The sequence below is a fragment of the Heterodontus francisci genome, chromosome 3 (assembly GCF_036365525.1).
Source record: "Heterodontus francisci isolate sHetFra1 chromosome 3, sHetFra1.hap1, whole genome shotgun sequence".
Taxonomy (NCBI): domain Eukaryota; kingdom Metazoa; phylum Chordata; class Chondrichthyes; order Heterodontiformes; family Heterodontidae; genus Heterodontus; species Heterodontus francisci.
The window spans coordinates 59,446,420-59,468,113 of NC_090373.1; the positions used below are offsets into that span (position 1 = coordinate 59,446,420).

Here is a 21,694-nt window from a genome sequence, read left to right on the forward strand (position 1 = left end):
CATGAAGCCGGACAAGTGCTAGAAGTGTCAGTGGGGGAAGCATTTCGGAGATAGTAACCATAACTCTGTAAGATTTAAGGTCGTTATGGAAAAGGACAAAGACGGGCCGGAAATAAAGGGACTGAATTGGGGGAAGGAATATTTCAATATGAAAAAACAGTATCTGGCCAAAGTGGACTTGGAGCAGCTACTTGTAGGAAAGTCTACATCAGATCAGTGGGAGTCATTCAAAGAGGAAATAGTGAGGGTTCAGAGCCAACATGTTAAGGTAAAGGGTTGGACCAACAAGTCCAGGGAACCCAGGATGTCAAGGGATATACAGGATTGGATCAGGAAAAAAAGAGAGGCTTATGACAGATTTGGAGCGCTGAAAACAGCGCAGGCACTAGAGGAGTACAGAATGTGTAGTGGGGGTACTAAAAAAAGTAATTAGGAGAGCGAAGAGGGGACATGAAAAAACACTGTTACTAGTCAGATCGCCATTAAAAACTCAGTTACACCTGATAGAAACCCCATAAAAAATTATACCTGATTCAAACCACAGAGAGAGATCGGAAAAGGGGAAGTTCTCGCTAAATCACCTGATTTCACTGATTGCTGGCTTAGTGGTGGTGTGGGGGGGGTGGGAGGGAGATGGTGGTGGGGGTGATTGGCACCACAGCACAGCCTGTGGCGGAGCAGTGAGTGACAGATCGCAACTCTAGAATTTCCGCATTCATCTGACCATGTGCTAAATCCTGAAGTTGTGGTCAGTTTGAGGAGTAATGACGCAATCGCTGACAGTTCGCCATCAAAAACCACTGCAAAATCCAGGCCAATACTTCTCCATCTATTTAGTCTCTTACAAACGTATATAATAGTTCATTGCAGCACACATGATAAAACAGACACACAACATTTATGATGTAAGCGGATAAACTTATCAAAAGTCTTTTGCAGCTTTGGATGATTGAAGATGTTAGCTCCATAGTAGTCAGCAACACAACTTTCCTGTGAACTCCACATACTTCAACAGGTTCTTTATTTTGCCTTTTACTTACAGTTGTAAAGACTAGTTGGCACCAGCAATCCTTGTTTACATTCATTACTGTTTACAGTCATTAACACAAAAAGGCTGGTGATCACAGGGTCGGTGCAAACTAATCTAGCTGGTCTACTGTTGTATAGTCTGAAGATGAAAACAAATCTCACTATCTTTTTAATGTTTATTTATAAACCATTCAATTAAACATGAATTGGTGATACAGGTGAGAGGTGTGATTGCATTGGTACTTTTTCTACTGGGGAAAAAGCACAAGGAGAAGATGGGCAATCTCTCCCCTGTACCCCCCCTGCCCCCCCTCCCCCCCCCCCCAAAAACATAACAAATATATTAAGACTTTTTTTGTAGCTTTAAGGAATACCTCTGAGTTGAATTAATCTTTGAGATGGCAGTTCCTATTGAGGAAATTGTGGTATATTTCTATCTTAATTTTTTTCTTTCATTATCCCGAAAAACCAGAGAGCATGCATATTTGGACACGGAGATTGGTGAAGAAAATGGGCATCGGAGAGGTGGACTTTCTGACATTTCACCCACTGTCTAGAGGAGAAAATACAGTCAAATATGAAGTTCAGGCTGCAGCGGTAATTGTGGTTGCCCTGAAACTGCTGTTTGTGCTTGATGACAAACGTGAATGGTAAGTCATTCGATGTATATAGTAAAATATTGCAGTAGGTATAGAGCTCAGATTTTAAAAATTGTTTTGTAATTTTGTATCATTTAACAGGTTGTTATCTAACAGAGCGGATGAGATAAACAAACAAAACACTGAAGGTATTTAATTATCATTGTAGAATATGTGAATCTACATTCCAATTTTATGGTGATCATGGAAGAAGAGATTCTGTAGCTCATGAAAATTCATTTAATTTTTTATTTATTTTGTGTTTTAGATATAGAGCAACTTGCTGTACAGTTCCAGCATTTTTGTTATTTAATTTATTGTTCGATCATAATAGTACAGTGCAGAAGGAGCCCATTTGGCCCATCAAATCTGTGTCAGCTCTTTCAAAAAGCAATCCAGTTAGTCCCACTCCACCACTCTTTCCCCACATCCCTACATTTTTTTTTCTCCTTCAAGCATTCAATTCTCTTTTGAAGGCTACTATTGAATCTGTATCCAACACCCTATGAAGCAGTGCATTCCAAATCCTAACCACTCATTGCAAAAAAGGTTTTTCCTCATGTTGCCTCTGGTTCTTCTGCCAAACACCTTAAATCTGTGCCTTCTGGTTATTGACTCTTGAGCCATTGGAAATAGTTTCTCTTTAATTATTCAATCTAAACCCTTCATGATTTTAAACACCACTATTAAATCTCCTCTTAGCCTTCTCTGCTCACAGAAAAACAACCCCAGCTTCACCAGTCTTTCCACTTAACTGTAATCCTTCATCCCTGGAACCATTCTGATAAATGTCGTCTATACCCTACCAAAGCCTTCACATCCTTCTGAAGTGTGGTGCTTAGAATTGGGGACTGGGCAATAGGTTGGGAAAAGGCCCCTGCATATTAGTGATACTAATTGGGACCATTGCCTTTCACAGTCAGTGGGCGAGTTCACATGCTGAGGGGATGGAAGACCATTTGTGATGTTTTTTTTTTAAAGATACACCTTCGGCCCACCGAGTCTGTGCAAACCATCAACCACCCATTTATACTAATCCTACACTAATTCCATATTCCTACCACATCCCCACCTGTCCCTATATTTCCCTACCACCTACCTATACTGGGGGCAATTTATATAATGGCCAATTTACCTATCAACCTGCAAGTCTTTTGGCATGTGGGAGGAAACCAGAGCACCCGGAGGAAACCCACGCATACACAGGGAGAACTTGCAAACTCCACACAGGCAGTACCCAGAATTGAACCCAGGTCGCTGGAGATGTGAGGCTACGGTGCTAACCACTGCGCCACTGATGTGTGAGCCTTCAACAGCTCTCCCCAGCTAACTTGGTATTTCTCCAGTTCTAGTAGGAGGATGTATATTCTTTGCTATGATTGATATGTCTTGCATATGCTTCAGCTATGTGTTTGCTATGGGGAGGGCTGCACTTCACCACAGAAGGTGAATCCAGTTAGTCGTGAGAGCTGTGCTAGCCTGAAGGGAAGCCTCGCTCTTCAGTGGGCATCCCAGCAAATGTTGGTTTGGGTCCAATGTAATTGCAAGATTGGTCATGGTCGTTGTGATCTCCTGGACTACTATCCACGAGACGACTGTGGGGGCATGACCAGATTTTGTGTCGGAGGGTCCCTTTGTAGCCTCAATCCGTCCAGCAGTCGTCTGGTCTGGAGTATGTATAGGAAGTGGTAATTGCGATGTTGATCTAGAATAAGTCTTTGTGCATTCCTTTTCTTGTCTCTAATATTAGGCATCACACATTCTCATGTTGTATTTTACTGTAGTTATTTTTCCATTTCAAAAGGGGAAGTAAATGATGGCTATGTTTGTTTTCAAATACAATTGGGAATGGAACATAGTGAGTCACTTAATTAATTATAAACTGGCTACTTCAATTTGACTTTGTTAGCTCACAATTAGCTTGACATGGACTGAGCCCTGAGGGGTAAATATGTGGGAATATGCACCTGCAAGTTAAGTAACAATGCTGGTGTACCGTTAGGGAATTAATTAATTGAGGACTGCAGCCTATAAATGGCAAGTTTTAAAATTAAGTTTGTACACATTACTGGGATGGGAAAGAAATATTTTATATTGACTGTACCAACCTAATCCTGTTGTATTGTCCTTGAAGAATGTAAATTACATAATAAACAAAAATTTTGAGGTTCGAAAGTTGAAAGAAACATGATTTAAAATAATACCAGAAAATATAAATACAGAACCAATCTGTTTAGAAAAAAGACAGGTAATGTTTCAGGTAGAACTTTTCTTTTTCTTTTCATGGTTTGTGTTTTTTGTTAGGAGTTAAGCTCTTTCAATTCAGAAAATGGTACAAGGTAGTGAGACACAGATTGGATGAAAGTGAGAAGGAAGTGGAAGAGCAGGCTGCCAGGTAAAGTATTCATTATTTTTATATAACATTTACTGAACATTGAATTTTCTCAGTCAACTACAGATTATTTATAAATTGCAGTATTGGCATTCTAATTATTAATCCTCTTGTATAAATGTCATACTGCTGGATTACAGCTGGTATGCCCAAAGATTGACCAGAAAGTAAGTTTTCTGTATAAAATGGAGAATATCTGAATATAGTTGCTGTGGGATGAATGATTGAGGGCATCCAAAGTTTTGTGGAAGAGATGGAATAAAAGGGGAGGCGGTGGCGTAGTGGTATTGTCACTGGACTAGTAACCCAGGGTATTGCTCTGGGGACACAGCAGAAGGTGGAATTTGAATTCAATTAATAAATCTGGAATTAAAAGCTAGTCTAATGATGGCCATGAAACCATTGTCGATTGTTGTAAAAACCCATCTGGTTCACTAATGTCCTTTAGGGAAGAAAATCTGCTGTCCTTACCTGGTCTGGCTTACATGTGACTCCAGACCCACAGCAATGTGGTTAACTCTTACATGCCCTCTGAAATGGCCTAGCAAGCCACTCAGTTGTACCTAACCGCTACAAAGTCAATAAAAAGGAATAAAACCGGAGGGACCACCCGGCATCGACCTAGGCACTGGAAACGACAACAGCAAACCCAGCCCTGCTGACCCTGCAAAGTCCTTCTTAATAACATCTGGGGGCTTGTGCCAAAGTTGGGAGAGGTGTCCCACAGACTAGCCAAGCAACAGCCTGACAGAATCATTCTCACGGAGTCATACCTTACAGACAATGTCCCAGACACTGCCATCACCATCCCTGGGTATGTCCTGTCCCACCTGCAGGACAGACCCAGCAGAAGTGGTGGCACAGTGCTATACAGTAGGGAGGGAGTTGCCCTGGGAGTCCTCAACATCAACTCTGGACCCCATGAAGTCTCATGGTATCAGATCAAACATGGACAAGGAAACCTCCTGCTGATTACCACCTACTGCCCTCCCTCAACTGATGAATCAGTACTCCTCCATGTTGAACTGCACTTGGAGGAAGCACTGAGGGTGGCAAGGGCAGAAAATGTACTCTGGGTGGGGACTTCAATGTCCATCACCAAGAGTGGCTCAGTAGCACCACTACTGACCGAACTGGCCGAGTCCTAAAGGACATATCTGCTAGACTGGGTTTGGGGCAGGTGGTGAGGGAACCAACAGGAGGGGAAAACCTACTTGACCTCGTCCTCACCAATCTGCCTGCCGCAGATGTATCTGTCCATGATAGTATTGGTAGGAGTGACCACCGCACAGTCCTTGTGGAGACGCAGTCCCGCCTTCACATTGAGGATACCCTCCATCGTATTGTGTGGCACTACCACCGTTCTAAATGGGATAGATTTCGAACAGATCTAGCAATGCAAAACTGGGCATCCATGAGGGGCTGTGGGCCACCAGCAGCAGTAGAATTCTACTGAACCAGCATCTGTAACCTCATGGCCTGGCATATTCCCCACTCTGCCATTTAGGGCGGCACAGTGGCGCAGTGGTTAGCACTGCAGCCTCACAGCTCCAGGGACCCGGGTTCGATTCCGGGTACTGCCTGTGTGGAGTTTGCAAGTTCTCCCTGTGTCTGCGTGGGTTTTCTCCGGGTGCTCCGGTTTCCTCCCACAAGCCAAAAGACTTGCAGGTTGACAGGTAAATTGGCCATTATAAATTGTCACTAGTATAGGTAGGTGGTAGGGAAATATAGGGACAGGTGGGGATGTTTGGTAGGAATATAGGATTAGTATAAATGGGTGGTTGATGTTCGGCACAGACTCGGTGGGCCGAAGGGCCTGTTTCAGTGCTGTATCTCTAATCTAAAAAAAAAACATCAAGCTAGAAGACCAACCCTGGTTCAATGAAGAGTGCAGGAGGGCATGCCAGGAGCAACACCAGGCATACCTCAAAATGAGGTGTCAACCTGGTGAAGCTACAACACCAGACTATCTGCGTGCCAAACTGCGTAAGCAGCATGCGATAGACAGAGCTAAGCGATCCCGTAACCAACGGATCAGATCTAAGCTCTGCAGTCCTGCCACATCCAGCCATGAATGGTGGTGGACAATTAAGCAACTACTGGAGGAGGTGGCTCCACAAATAGCCCCATCCTCAATGATGGGGAAGCCCAGCACATCAGTGCAAAAGATAGGCTGAAGCATTTGCAACAATCTTCAGCCAGAAGTGCCGAGTTGATGATCCATCTCGGCCTCCTCCTGAAGTCCCCAGCATCACAGATGCCAGACTTCAGCCAATTCGATTCACTCCGTGTGATATCAAGCAACGACTGAAGGCACTGGATACTGCAAAGGCTATGGGCCCTGACAATATTCCAGCAATACTATTGAAGACCTGTGCTCCAGAACTTGCCGCGCCCCTAGCCAAGCTGTTCCAGTACAGCTACAACACTGGCATCTACCCCGCAATGTGGAAAATTGCCCAGGTATGTCCTGTACACAAAAAGCAGGACAAATCCAACCCGGCCAATTACTACCCCATCAGCCTACTCTCAATCATCAGTAAAGTGATGGAAGGTGTCATCTACGGTGCCATCAAGCGGCACTTGCTTAGCAATAACCTGCTCAGTGACGGTCAGTTTGGGTTCCGCCAGGGCCACTCAGCTCCTGACCTCATTACAGCCTTGGTTCAAACATGGACAAAAGAGCTAAACTCGAGAGGTGAGGTGAGAGTGCCTACCCTTAACCTCAAGGCAGCATTTGACCGAGTATGGCATCAAGGAGCCCTAGCAAAACTGAGGCCGATGAGAATCGGGGGAAAACCCTCCGCTGGCTGGAGTCATACCTAGCGCAAAGGAAGATGTTTGTGGTTGTTGGAGGTCAATCATCTGAGCTCCAGGACATCACTGCAGGAGTTCCTCAGGGTAGTGTCCTAGGCCCAACCATCTTCAGCTGCTTCATCAATGACCTTCCTTCAATCATAAGGTCAGAAGTGGGGATGTTCGCTGATGATTGCACAATGTCCAGCACCATTTGTGACTCCTCAGATACTGAAGCAGTCCATGTAGAAATACAGCAAGACCTGGACAATATCCAGGCTTGGGCTGATAAGTGGCAAGTAACATTTGCGCTCTACAAGTGCCAGGCAATGACCATCTCCAACACGAGATAAGCTAACCATCTCCCCTTGACATTCAACGGCATTACCATCGCTGAATCCCCCAATATCAACATCCTAGGGGCTACCATTGACCAGAAACTAAACTGGAGTAGCCATATAAATACCGTGGCTACAAGAGCAGGACAGAGGCTCGGAATCCTGAGGCGAGTAACTCACCTCCTGAGTCCCCAAAGCCTGTCCACCATCTACAAGGCACAAGTCAGGAGTGTGATGGAATACTCTCCACTTGCCTGGATGGGTGCAGCTCCAACAACACTCAAGAAGCTCGACACCATCCAGGACAAAGCAGCCCGCTAATTGGCACCCCATCTACAAAATTTAACTCCCTCCACCACCGACGCACAGTGGCAGCAGTGTGTACCATCTACAAGATGCACTGCAGCAATGCACCAAGGCTCCTTCGACAGCACCTTCCAAACCCTCGACCTCTACCTAGAAGGACAAGGGCAGCTAATGTATGGGAACACCACCACCTGCAAGTTCCCCTCCAAGTCACAAGCCATCCTGACTTGGAACTATATCGCCGTTCCTTCACTGTTGCTGGGTCAAAATCCTGGAACTCCCTTCCAAACAGCACAGTGGGTATACCAACCCCAAATAGACTGCAGCGGTTCATGAAGGCTGCTCGCCAGCACCTTCTCAAGGGCAATTAGGGATGGGCAATAAATGCTGGCCTGGCCAGCAATGCCCACATCCCACGAATGAATTAAAAAAAAAAGGCTAGGAGGAAAATACAGAGGCAAGAAAGGATTAGGGAGAGAGTTTCAGAGGGTAGGGTCATAAGAACATAAATAGGAGCAGGAGTAGGCCATTCGGCCCCTCAAGACTGCCCCACCATTCAATAAGATCATGGCTGATCTGCCCCAAACCTCAACTGCTTTTTCATGCCAGCTCCTCATAGCCCTCAACTTCCCAATATTTCAAAAATCTATCTACCTCCTCTTTAAATACTTTCAGTGATCTATTCTCCACAACTCTCTGGGTTAGAGAATTCCAGACATTCACTACCCTCTGAGAGAAGAAATTCCTTCACATCTCCGTTTTAAATGTGTGACCCCTTATTCTGTAACTATGTCTCCTAGTCCCCCTCACTAGTGGAAACATCTTCTCAACATCTTCCCTGTCAAGCCCCCTCAGAATCTAGTACATTTCATTAAGATCACCCCTCATTCTTCTAAACTCTAATGAACAAAGGCCTAACCTGTTTAGTCGTTCTTGATAAGTCAACCCCTTCATATCAGGAATCAGCCTAGTGAATCTCTTTTGAACTGCCTCCATTGCCAGTATATCTTTTCTTAAATACGGGCACCAAAACTGTACACAGTACTCCAGGTGCAGCCTCACCAACTCCCTGTAAAGTTGTCACAAAACTTCCCTATTTTTAAACCCCAACCCCATAGCAATAAAGGGCAAAATTCCATTTGCCTCCTTAATTACTTGCTGCATCTGCATGCTAACTTTTTGTGTTTCATGCTCAAGAACACCCAGATCCCTCTGTGCTGCACTTTTTTTGGAGTCTCTCTCCATTTAAATAATATTCTACCTTTTGATTCTTCCTACCAAAGTGCATGACCTCACACTTTCCTACATTAAACTCCATCTGCCAAGTTTTTGCCCACTCACTTAACCTATCTATATCCCCTTGCAGATTCCTTATGTCCTCATCACAACATGCCCTCCCACCTATTTTTGTATCGTCAGCAAATTTGGATATATTACACTCTGCCCCCTCCTCCAAGTCATTGATATAGATAGTAAATAGTTGAGGGCCTGGGACTGATCCTTGTGGCACCCCACCAGTTACGGCTTTCCAACCTGAAAAAGACCCATTGATCCCGACTCTCTGCCTTCTGTGTGTTAGCCGATCCTCAATCCATGCCAACACATTACCCCCAATACCCTGAGCTCTTATTTTGTGCAGTAATCTTTTATGTTGCACCTTATCGAACGCCTTCTGAAAATCCAAATACACTACATCTACCGGTTCCCCTTTATCAACTCTGCTTGTTATATTCTCAAAGAACTCTAACAGATTTGTCAAACATGATTTCCCTTTCACAAAACCATGTCGACTCTGTTTGATTGCGTTAAGCTTTTCTAAATGTCCTGCTATTTCTTCCTTAATAATGGACTCTAGTATTTTCCCAATGACCGATGTAAAGCTGACAGGCCTATAGTTTCCTGCTATTTGTCTCCCTCCCTTCTTGAACAGGGGCGCCACATTAGCGGTTTTCCAATCTGCTGGGACCCTCCCAGAATCCAGTGAGTTCTGGAATATTTCAACTAATGCCTCCACTATCTCTGCAGCCACTTCCTTTAAATCCCTTGGATGTAGGCCATCAGGTCCTGGTGATTTGTCTGCCTTTAGTCATATTAGTTTGTCAAATACTTTGTCCCTCGTGAAAGAGACTGTTACAAGATCTTTCCTCCCATTAGCTCCTTGCTTATCTGATCATCTGTGGGATGTTTATAGTGTCCTCCACCGTGAAGACCAATGCAAAATATTGGTTTAAATTATCTGACATTTCCCTGTTCCCCGTTATCAGTTCTCCAGTCGCATTCTCCAAGGGTCCCATGCTCACTTTAGCTACTCTCTTATTTACCCGTAGAAGTTCTTGTTGTTTGTTTTTATATTTCTTGCCAATTTACTTTCATAATCAATTTTCTCCCTCTTTTTATTAGCTTTTCAGTCATCCGCTGCTGGTTCATAAAATAATTGCCAATCCTCTGGCCTACCACTAGTTTTCGCTGCTTTGTATGCCTTAGTTTTTGATTGGATACTCTCCTTGACCACCTTTGTTAACCACGGGTGGTTCATCCTTCGCATCGAGTCCTTCTTGACCGGGATAAATTTTTGCTGAGAGTTATGAAATATCTGCTTAAATGTCTGCCACTGCTCATCCACTGACCTTCCCCTTAGTCTATTTTCCCAGCCCACTTTAGACAACTCTTTCTTCATACCTCTGTAATTGCCCTGGTTTAAGTTGAGGACACTGGTTTGAGACCCGAGTTGCTCGCCCTCAAACTGAATTTTAAATTCTGCCATGTGGTCGCTACCCCCTAGAGGATCCTTAATTACTAAATCTCTTATTAATCCTAGACATTACTGGATCTAAAATAGCCTGTCCCGGGTAGGTTCTGCAACGTATTGCTCTAAGTAACAATCCCTGATGCACTCTACAAATTTGTCTTCCATGTTACCTCTGCTAATCTGATTTGTCCAGTCAATATGCAGATTAAAATCACCCATGACAATTGTAGCGCCCTTCTTACACGCCTCCATTATTTCCTGATTTATACTTTGTCCTACAGTGAGGCAACTCTTTGGGTACCTGTAGACGACTCCCACCCGTGACTTCTTCCCCTTGCTATTCTTTATTTCAGTCAAGATGACTGAATGTCCTGTCGTCAAAAAATGGGACGAGAGGTTTAATAGCATTTTCATTACCAACGATTGCTGTCTGTGGTTATGATCAGAAATTGTTGAACTCAATGTTGAGTCTGTTAATTGACCAGGCTTTTCGGGTTATATTAATCAGTATTCCTATTAGGAGATTTTAAGTTGCAACCCAAGTTGTTGAGTTTGCTTTAAGAGTTGTTGTCCCAGGAAGAGTTTAACTTTATAAAATTCCATTTAATGAATGATGAACTATATCTGTCAATTTTGGCAGTGGAAACCATTCATTTCAAAATATCTAAAAAGGGAATGTAGAGATATGTATTGGTTTTGACTGATAATTGCAAAGAGAAATAGGGAAGCTTTTAAAGCATATAGCTCTAGTGTCTTGTTGAATTAATTTTAGCTAGATTTTAGCTTTATATGTAGGTGGAGCGCATCTGACTGGCAGAATGCTTCCTCTCACGATGGGAAATAAAAGGAGTAAGATTATTGCTGTCCAATAGAAATAGACTTGTTGGTTAATTACAGATTAATGAGGAAACATGGTAACAAATGATATGAATGGATTTTCTAATCGGGAAAATTTAGTATATGAAATAAATTGTAACACAGGTGTCTAAGATACTGCTAAGATATAAATTGGATTTCACAGGCACTTGTGGAAATGTGAAAAACCACTCTTCTTTTCTATAAAAGACAAGTCCGTAATCTACAAAAGGAAACGTAAGTGAATTTATTTTGTTTGTGTATGAGTTACTGATGAAATTCTTTTGAAACGTGAAAGTCTTTCTTGTGCAACTATATCAAGTTTCCAAAGTGCAAGAATAGCATGATCATGGCCTCGACAATTTGTATTTATATAGCAGCTTTAGCATGATAAAATGTCCCAAGACACTTCACAGGAGCATTATAAAGCAAAGTTTGACACCAGTCACATAAGGTAATATTAGGGCAGATGGCCAAAAGCTTTGTCAAAGAGGTAGGTTTTAAGGAGCATGTTAAAAGAAGAGGGGGAGCTGGAGAGGCAGAGATGTTAATGGAGGGAATTCCAGAGCTTTGGGCCCAGGCAGTTGAAGACACAGCCACCAGTGGTGGAGCAATTAAAATCGGAGCTGCTAAAGAGGCCAGAATTAGATGAGTACAGATATCTTGGAGGGTTCTTGGGCTGGAGGAGATTATAGAGATAGGGTATATTGGCTTCAGAAGATACGAGGAAAGTCAAGGTTAACTTAGTCACAATCCTGTGCGGTGGTTGGAAGAAAATCTTGATGTATGCCATCTTTGAATTATCTGGACATTGATTATTTAGCCTTTGTGTGCTCAGTGAGGTGGAGTCAGGGTGTGAAGTGGTTGTGTTTAGATTCATACTTACAGCTTATTCTAAATGCTAGCAGATTATTTTTTGCCTTTTGAAATGGGCAATAGTTTTAACCTAAGAACTGATTTGGTGCTTTTCCAGACATTTGTGATGTTCAGTGACCTATTTAGTTGTAGGAATGAATTCCACTAAAAATGAATATGGGGAAAAACTTGGGCCAAACTGTCATTGAATCACTATTGAAAGGGTAATCCTGCAGGAAGGTGATATATAGTATTATTGGTTTATAATGTTAATGATCTTATTTCTGGATGAGGATGATGAGAAAGAATTCAGATACAAGAACAAACGTTGTGTATTTAAGTTGTTTTCAAATCCCTCCATGCTCCTCCTTATCTCTGTAATTTCCTCCAGCCCTCCAAGATCTCTACACTTATCTAATTCTGACCTCTTGAGCATCCCTGATTTTAATGGTTCCATCATTGGTGGCCATGCCTTCAGTTGCCTAAGCTATAGAATTCCCTCCCTACACCTCTCCACCTCATTTTCATTCTTTAAGGTCCTCATTAAAACCTACCTCTTTGACCAAGCTTTTGGTCATCTGGCCTGATATCTCCATATGTGGCTCTGCGTCATATTTTGTTTTATATTTCTGCTGTGAAGTACCTTGGAATGTTTTATTATGTCGAACGTGCTAGATAAATATAAGTTTTGTTGTAGGCATGAACAGAGATTCCGATTCTGCCAAACTTGCTCCACAGTGGTGTTACAGGTCCCTAAGCATAAGAACAAAGGAACATAAGAAATAGGAACAGGAGTAGGCCATTCAGCCCCTCAAGCCTGATTCAGTAAGATCATGGCTGATCTGTCCCAGGCCTCAACTCCTCTTTCGAACCTGCTCCACATAACCCTCAACTCCCTGATATTTCAAAAATCTATCTACCTCCTCCTTAAATACATTTAGTGACCCAGCCTCCAACTGTCTGAGGTAGAGAATTCCAGAGATTCACCACTCTCTGAGAGAAGAAATTATTCGCATCTCAGTTTTAAATGTGTGACCCCTTATTCTGTAACTATGTCACCTAGTTAGAGATCCCCCCACCAGTGGAAACATATTCTCAATATCTACCCTGTCAAGCCCCCTTAGCATCTTGTATGTTTCAATAAGATCACGTCTCATTCTTCTAAACTCCAGTGAATAAAGGCCTAACCTGTTTAGCCGTTCTAGATAAGACAATCCCTTCATCCCAGGAATCAGCCTAGTGAACCTTTTCTGAACTGCCTCCAATGCTAGTATATCCTTCCTTAAATACGGAGACCAAAACTGTACGCAGTACTCCAGGTGTGGCCTCACCAACACCCTGTACAGTTGTAACAAGACTTCCCTATTTTTAAACTCTAATCCCCTGGCAATAAAGGCCAAAATTCCATTTGCCTTCTGAATTACTTGCTGCACCTGCATGCTAACTTTTTGTGTTTCATGTACAAGAACACCCAGATCCCTCTGTACTGCAGTATTTTGTAGTCTTTCACCATCTAAATAATAATCTGCCTTTTTATTTTTCCTACCAAAGTGGATGACCTCACACTTTCCCACATTGAGCTCCGTCTGCCAAGTTTTTGCCCACTCACTTAACCTACCTCTATCCCTTTGCAGGTTCTTTGTGTCCTCATCACAACATGCCTTCCCACCTATTTTTGTATCGTCAGCAAATTTGGATACACTACACTCTGTCCCTTCCTCCAAGTCATTGATATAGATAGTAAATAGTTGAGGGCCTAGGACTGATCCTCGTGGCACTCCATTAGTTACGGCTTTCCAACCTGAAAAAGACCCATTGATCCCGACTCTCTGCCTTCTGTGTGTTAGCCGATCCTCAATCCATGCCAACACATTACCCCCAATACCCTGAGCTCTTATTTTGTGTAGTAATCTTTTATGTTGCACCTTATCGAACGCCTTCTGAAAATCCAAATACACTACATCTTATATGTTTCAATAAAATCACGTCTCATTCTTCTATACTCTCCTTGTTATATTCTCAAAGAACGCTAACAAATTTGTCAAACCTGATTTCCCTTTCATAAAACCGTGTTGACTCTGTTTTATGTTTTTCTAAATGTCCTGCTATTTCTTCCTTAATAATGGACTCTAACCTAACTAACTGGTCTGTAGTTTCTTGCTTTCTGTGTCCCTCCTTTCTTGAATAGGGGTGTCACATTAGCGGTTTCCCAATCCACTGGTACCCTACCGAATCCAGTGAGTTTTGGTATATTATGACCAATGCCTGCACTTTCTGTGCAGCCACTTCTTTTAAAACCCTTGGATGCAGGCCATCAGGTCCTGGCGACTTGCCTGTCTTTAGTCCCATCAGTTTGTCAAACACCTTTTCCCTTGTGACAGGCATGGTGAAGAACTGCCTCTTAACTAATTTATCAATACTTAGCACTGGAGCATAATTAAAATCACCATCATATCAATGAGGCAGCGTGCCTCCATTTTGAGTCAGGATCACAGGTGAGTAGTTAGTGCACCAAGCACCAAGTATATGGGTCAGGCACTGAAATATAAGGCATGTATGTATGTATATATGCATGTATGTATATGAAATATACACCAGATGCGATGTTGTTCTGGGCCCATTTCTAAGTGGGTGCAGACCCATAGTACAAAACTAACAATCTGCCACAAATTAACACTTCTACTCATCCCACAATGGTAGTTGTTTGGGGAAGTGTATAAATAGATACTATTCTAGTAGGGGATATTTTAATAAGTTTGGGGCTAGGTTAAGGGGTGTCGGGCTATAACTGATCTGAAGCTTTATTTTACTCCTAGTTTTTTTCCTCTTCCATTGTGAAGGCACTGGCTCTTCCTTAACATTGATTTACAAGATGTAGGCATCTATTTATTTTCTTGCATCGGTGATGACGACTTGTGTGAGCCTGAGTAGGGAGCATTAGTGCTATAGTGGACTGTGGAGGGCACTGTGCTCGAGCTTATTGCCTGCACCTGACATCCACATGCATACTTTCTACAGGGTTCACTGGCCAATAGTCATGAAAAGCACGCTGGCTGATTTTCTCCCCCTCCCTCACAACCCCACCCCCCCCCACCCCCCAATGACCCCCTAAACCCTTCCCTAGCCCAGAGGAGCTGAGGACAATTGTAGTGGTCCAACTGATGTCCTCGCTGAGCTCAACATAGACTAGAGAGAAAGCCTTTTGCTGTCTATGGTTTTGTGTTATGCCATGCAGTGTATATATTCACTAGCCATTGGACGGAACTGTTGACCTGGGTGTGTTTGAAACTGACATGAGAGGCTGAATCTTAACTCCCAAAAACTGGTGGGTTGAGGTCGTGTCAGAGGTTAAAATGCGAAGAATCTGGAACAGGAACCAAACCTGCCCACTTCTGGTTTTTACAGAGGTTGGACAAGAGGCGGCCATCCAATCCCCTCGCAGGAAGCGGGTTGTTTATTTAGACATTATAATGATGCTGCGTGCCTCCATTTTGAGTCATTCTGTTTTTAATCACAGGCGGCTAGACTTCGGAAAACTTGGCAGCTTAAAGGAGGTGAGATGAGCCAAATCCAAAAGGTGACTGCCTTTGCAGCATTGCTTGTGGGCCAGGAAGAACAGGAGTGCTCCCTTAAGGCCCAACAAATCACCTAGTATCCATCTCCCCCCGGTCCCTCAAACCACAACTTCCTCCATGATCTGCCTACTTCACCCCCCAACCCGCGATCAGGATCCCCTCACCCTGCGATTCAGACCCTCACAATCTCTCTCGTTCTCCCAATACACCTGTCTGCTCTCATAGGCTTCGGTCTTGTGAAGCAGGCTTCCTGCCCAAAAGGCCTTCAGCCTATTCGTCAGGCTGCCCATGAGCGGGAACCCTACAGTAAAACAATTAAAGGAGGCCTGCAGCTAAATTCTACAGGACATTGAGGAAACCCATTTTTTTCTAGGCTTCACAAAAGCCACTTCCCTACCCCCACCCCTGTAAATCCCCGGCCCAGAATTTGCCTCCAGGCTAAAATCCAGGCCGAGGTCCCTTAAATGAATACTGATATCCTATAACGTGTGAGGAAAAAATCCACTGTAAAATTTTGAAATGAGTTGGTAGCCAGAAGTCACTACTTAAAAAAGGCTTACCTTTTCCTGGTCTGAAATTTGAGATTTTTTTTAAAATTTTTTTGTTTTATTTTAGGTATGATCCACAGTCTTAAGAAGCAATTTATTAGACTCACTAGTTCCCATCAAGCAGTGGAAAAGGAAGGACCTTCCAGTTTCAGATTCAGTTGGAGTGAAGGCAACTTGGAGAGACCTTGCTTTCATGGAGATAGCCTAGAAGCCTATGATGATGAAAAAAGTAAAAGGATCACAACTGTCAATGAGCGCTATTGGCTCAGTTGTCTAAAAATCTGCAAAGCTAAGTATGTATTTGTTATTATTCCAATAGCTTACTCATATTTAAGAATTCCAAGTCTCTTGAATTTGTTGCACTTTGCAATTTGAAGAAATTACCATCAAATTTCTGACTTATGAATTAACTAATAGCATATTCAGTTTTGTACCAGTACGAGGGGTTAAATATAGCTGTCCTGATTTAACACAATTTGATCTACCTATTTATTAAAAATATCCAATATTTATAAATAAGCTAAAATATAATTCAAAAGATGAAAAGCCAGAATGCATTTTTCTGTGTAGTAAAGGGCATTAAAATTCCATAACCACATTATAATTGCAAAGATTTTTAGAAATTATTATTTGTTCTATTCATAAGCTGATTAATGGTCTTTATCACATTGTTGTTTGTGGGAGCTTGTGTGCAAATTGGTTGTAATGTAGGAAACACAGCAATCAGTGGCTATACTTGAAAGCACTTCATTGGCTGTCCTTTGGTCATGAAAGGCACTATATAAATGCAAGTCTTTTTTCTTTTATGCTTGGCAAAATATTCTGCAATGCATGCCTGTAGCAGTGACCTATATTTTTACAATTTATGGTACTTGCCCTTGCTTGAATGTAGTGTCAGTTATTGAACTTCTTGACTGTGTTATGATTTTACGCAGATGAAAAGTAAACATAGTGTTGTATTACATGGGTTTTATTGTACAGGTGCATTCTTCTGGGTGAGCCAGAAATTTCCAGCCGGCAGTTCCTGAAATGATAAGTCATACACATTTTAGAGTAAACACACTTCCCAAGTGCTCTCCTGTTCTTTCGTACAACAAAACTTTTGCACAGAGGCCAAGTTATGAGTAAATTTAAACCTATCTTTTTTCTGCATTAAAAGTACTTTTCCAGGTGTATTATTAAGGAATAAAATGAGTAGATTTGGCTACAAGTTAAATGTATAATGAATACCATACAATATATCACGTGACATCTTTTATTGGAATGGAACGAATATAAATATTTAGGCTTTTAGATTCATTTCTTTTGTTGAGCCGGTGTCTTGCTTACATTGAGTCCTGGTGTCTTAACCATTGCTCAATATTTGCATTTCCAATGCCAGGTTCAATGGAGCTATCCTGTTTGCATTGTAAATTTCAGCTCATGGCTGTCCTATTTTTCACAGTTGCATTGGTTTTAGTGTCAAAATTGTTGTGCTGATGAACATCGCAAGGTTAACTAAAGAAATTAAAAAGAAAATGCATTTATATAGCACCTACCACAATCATAGGACATCCCAAAGTAATTAACAGGCCATTAAATACTTTTTGGGTGTAATCAAAGTCAGAAAATGTGGTAGCTAATTTGTCAACAGCAAGGTCCCACAAACAGCAATGAGGTAATGGCCTGTTTTAGTGATACTGATTGAGGGAAAAATATTGGCAAGGACACCAGGGATAACTGCTGTGCTGTTTGAAATAGTGCCATGGGATCTTTTACGTCCACCTGGGAGAACAGACGGGGGCCTCGCTTTAACATCTCATCCAAAAGACAGGACTTTTGAGAGTGCCATGCTCCCTCAGTATTGCACTGAAGTGTTTGCCTGGGTAATGTTCTCAAATCTCTGGAATGGGACTTGAACCCACAACCTTCTGACTCAGAGGTGCTAATAAAGGACTTTGAGCCTAATATCTTGTTTGGTAACCAAATGCTGTTAAGGATGTATATACATTTCTTCTTTGGAAAAGCTAAGAGAAGACTTCTGCTGTCAAGGCTTCTGAAGACCAAATATAAATTTATCTACATGTCCATGTTTAACCGAGACAGTCATGAGGACCCTATTACCGTCTGTATTTGGTGCTGGTATAAACAAGGTGCTTCTGTTAAATTAGATTTTATTATGATAGACCTGTTATACTGCATATTTTGGAGTGACATCTTCAGTTTTGCATCAATGCAAAATATGTGGTATGAAGCCACTTGAAATGAATTGTTTTGAGACTATCTCATTTTCTACATTTGATCTTGTGTAACTGTAAAAGTCTTTTAAGGGTACACTGTGTTGAGCACAATGTTCGATTTTTTTTTCTCAAATGAAGATTTCCTTTCAGGATATTATCAGTGTAAAATTTATTTTTATTTTTAAAGTGCCAAACTATCAATGTGTGTCTGTTGCCAATCATTTTATTCTTTTCTTTACAGGTGGGCTGGGCATCAGCCTGCCATTAATGGCCGGTCAGGTGGCTTGCCATTGCTTGGTTGAATGAATATTTTCCCATGTCTGGTAATGGCACTGGGACAAATGTAGGTCGAAATGAATATCATAAATTTCAGTTGTTTTTGTGTTTCTTCTGGGCTGTGGAGTCTGCCGTGCAAGGTAAATGAGACAAATTCCACAGCATCAGAAATTCCAGCAAAACAAAATCCTTTCAAGATTGGTTCCATAATGTCAATTCAATAGTTGCAGATTTTTAAAGACTATTTATAAGACAATTGCTTATAAACAATTATATATTTAATTATATCTTGATATGATGCTTAATTGCAGTACAATCTCCTAGCAGTTTTTAGTTTCAAAATGATAGTCCTGGCAATGCTGGAGAGCTCAGGTCAATAAAATACATATTTTTATATATTACTTGAAGGAAGCAAATACTTTTTTAATAGCTCATTCAGACAGGATCTGAAAAATAGGTATTTTAGTGACTTTAAGTGAAGTATATTCCTACTTTAGCCCAAATATCAGTGGCAGCCTCAGGTCTTGCTCTCTTTTTTAAACACTCTGTTTATGTGGTACTTTCATTTTCGCATTTATTTTAGGAATTTTCTTATTCCATTGAAATGGATTCTATTTTAAAACAATTAATGTGTAAATATTTGTGTATTCCAGTTTTAGCTTCCATGAGTATTTTGAACGATGTAAAGATTAGATATATAAATTGTAACGTACTTGACTATTTTGTTGCTGACGGATCTTGGTATGATTTATATTAAAAATGTTCCCTTTTAAGTTAAATCTAGCTCACAAACAGTTACAATTTCTATAGCAGGCAGAGGATGGGGAGAAAGGCTACATATTTAAGCTAGATACCCCAAAACCTATCTACCATCTACAAGGCATTAGTCAGGAGTGTGATGGAATACTTTCCACTTGCCTGGATGAGAGCAGCTCCAACAACACTCAAGAAGCTCGACACCATCCAGGACAAAGCAGCCCTCTGATCGGCACCCCATCCACCACCTTAAACATTCACTTCCTCCACCACTAGTGCACTGTGGCAGCACGTTGTACCATCTACATAATGAACTGCAGTAACTTGCCAAGCCTACTTCAACAGCACCTTCCAAACCTACAAGCTCTACCACCTAGAAGGGCAGCAGATGCATGGGAACACCACCACCTTCAAGTTCCCCTCTAAGTCACACATCATCCTAACTTAGAACTATATCACTGTTCCTTCACTGTCGTGGGTCAAACTCCTGTAACTCCTTAACAGCACTGTTGATGTACCTACGCCCCAAGGACTGGAGTGGTTCAAGAAGGCAGCTCACCACCATCTTCTCAAGGGCAATTAAGGATGGGCAACAAATACTGGCCTTGCCAGCAATGCCCACATCCCATGAAAGAATGAAAGAGAAATGTGTGGATTGTAGCTACTCGCGCTTCCAACTGAGGCAATAAGAGTCAATTGATTCATACCAAGCTCATTGTCAACTTTGTCCCATTCATTTATGAGACAGCAGGAGATAGTTTCCAGGGGACTATCCCCTGCATACGTTGGGGATTGGAGAGTTATGGAGATAACCAGTTAACCAGCTCTGCTGGCCAACTCCTGGAAAGGGATTGAATCAGAAACTGAACTGGCTTCTTGTCCACCTTGGGACAAAAAGACAAAAATAGATGTTCTGGGTCAGTTTTGTGACATCTGGTAAGGGAGACAAGGGTTTGATAAATCACCACCTTGTTTAACATCGGGCTAGTTACAGAAAGATAGTGAAAGGGCTGACCAGAAAAAGTGAATGCTTATCCCATGTTTTTGTGTTTTCTATACAATGAGTAAGTTTGGATGAAGGAATAGAGAGTTGCACATCAAGCTTATAGAGTTAGTTATGTGGATGGGACCAGAAAGTTACAAGGGGACATAGACCGATGAGGTAACTTGGCTTGTATTCCCTTAAGTTTAGAAGATAATCTGATTGAGTTGTTCAAAATTATGAAGGAATTTGTTTGGCTTAATACAGAGAAACTATTTCTTCTGGTGAACAATCCAGAAACAAGGGGGCATAATTTTAGTTAGAGCTGGGACACTTAGAAGTGAAGTCAGGAATCACATTTTCACACATAGGGTAGTAGAGATCTGGAACTCACCACCTCAAAAGGCTGTAGATGCTGGATCCATTCCAATTTTCAAGACTGAGGTTGATAGCTATTTGTTATATAAGGGCATCAAGAGATATGGAACAAAGGTGGATAAATGGAGGTGAGGTGCAGATTGAGGATGATCAAATTGAGTGGTGGACCAGGCTCGAGTGGCTGAATGACCTACTCCTTTTCCAATGTTCCTGGAATTAAGATGAGATTGACTATAACTGTTACTCTATATGTTCACTCACTAACTGTAAGTTTGCATCTGCCATTATCTCACTAAGGCCTTGAGGCACACCATTGTTTGGTCAGATATGGGCAACAAAAAGTAAATTGATCATGAGAATCTAATTACGGGAGAGCCGAAGACACTGAATGACTGTCTGGAGTGGACCTGGAATTTATGACGCAAATGTTATAACTTTCTTTAGGAATGGTAATTTACTAAAATCTTAGAAATGACAGTATGTGTTGCCAAATATTGTGATGCAAGTCTTCCCAATTTATTTGGATAAAATAGGAGGCTAGTGCAATAAATATTCCTCTTCACAAAACGGGTTTGGAAATGTCTCCTTTTACTTCTGAAATCTAGTTGTGAATCCAGATCATGAGTATTGCTGAAAATAGAAACATGTTGTCGAAGCTTTTCATCTTGCACTCATCAGGACAATTCACAAGAATACCAATGTAAGGGAAAACAACAACTTTATACTGTAAGAGAAGCGAGTGCTGATTGGTTGGCAAGCCAGCATCTTTGTTGGGTTCCATGAGAAACATGTCTTTGAGGGAATGACACCTAACCTCCTATCTCTTGCATATTTTCAATATGTAGATGATACGTTTGCTATACTTGAATCCGCAGCTGCATGCAATAATTTCCTTACATGTCTTAATGGGCTCCATCCTGCACTCAAATTTACCTTTGAAATGGAGCAGTCAAATGAACTCCCTTTTCTCGACGTACTAGTTGAGAAATCTGCTAAGGGGTT

At 41.8% G+C, this 21,694-nt stretch overlaps 1 protein-coding gene across 2 annotated transcripts in view; it reads left to right on the forward strand.

Moving 5' to 3' along the window:
• Positions 1-21,694, forward strand: part of taf1b (TATA box binding protein (Tbp)-associated factor, RNA polymerase I, B) — a 104,338-nt gene that overhangs the window by 79,906 nt on the left and 2,738 nt on the right. The window contains exons 10-15 of one of the 2 annotated variants that reach the window (XM_068022490.1): positions 1,502-1,679; positions 1,770-1,816; positions 3,972-4,062; positions 11,270-11,340; positions 16,149-16,374; positions 17,822-19,638. In XM_068022490.1, the coding sequence (XP_067878591.1) occupies positions 1,502-1,679; positions 1,770-1,816; positions 3,972-4,062; positions 11,270-11,340; positions 16,149-16,374; positions 17,822-17,903 (695 nt within the window). In that variant the 3' untranslated portion in view covers positions 17,904-19,638. Of the gene's footprint in view, positions 1-1,501; positions 1,680-1,769; positions 1,817-3,971; positions 4,063-11,269; positions 11,341-16,148; positions 16,375-17,821; positions 19,639-21,694 lie in introns of those variants that run through there. The other variant, XM_068022485.1, reaches the window with a different exon arrangement.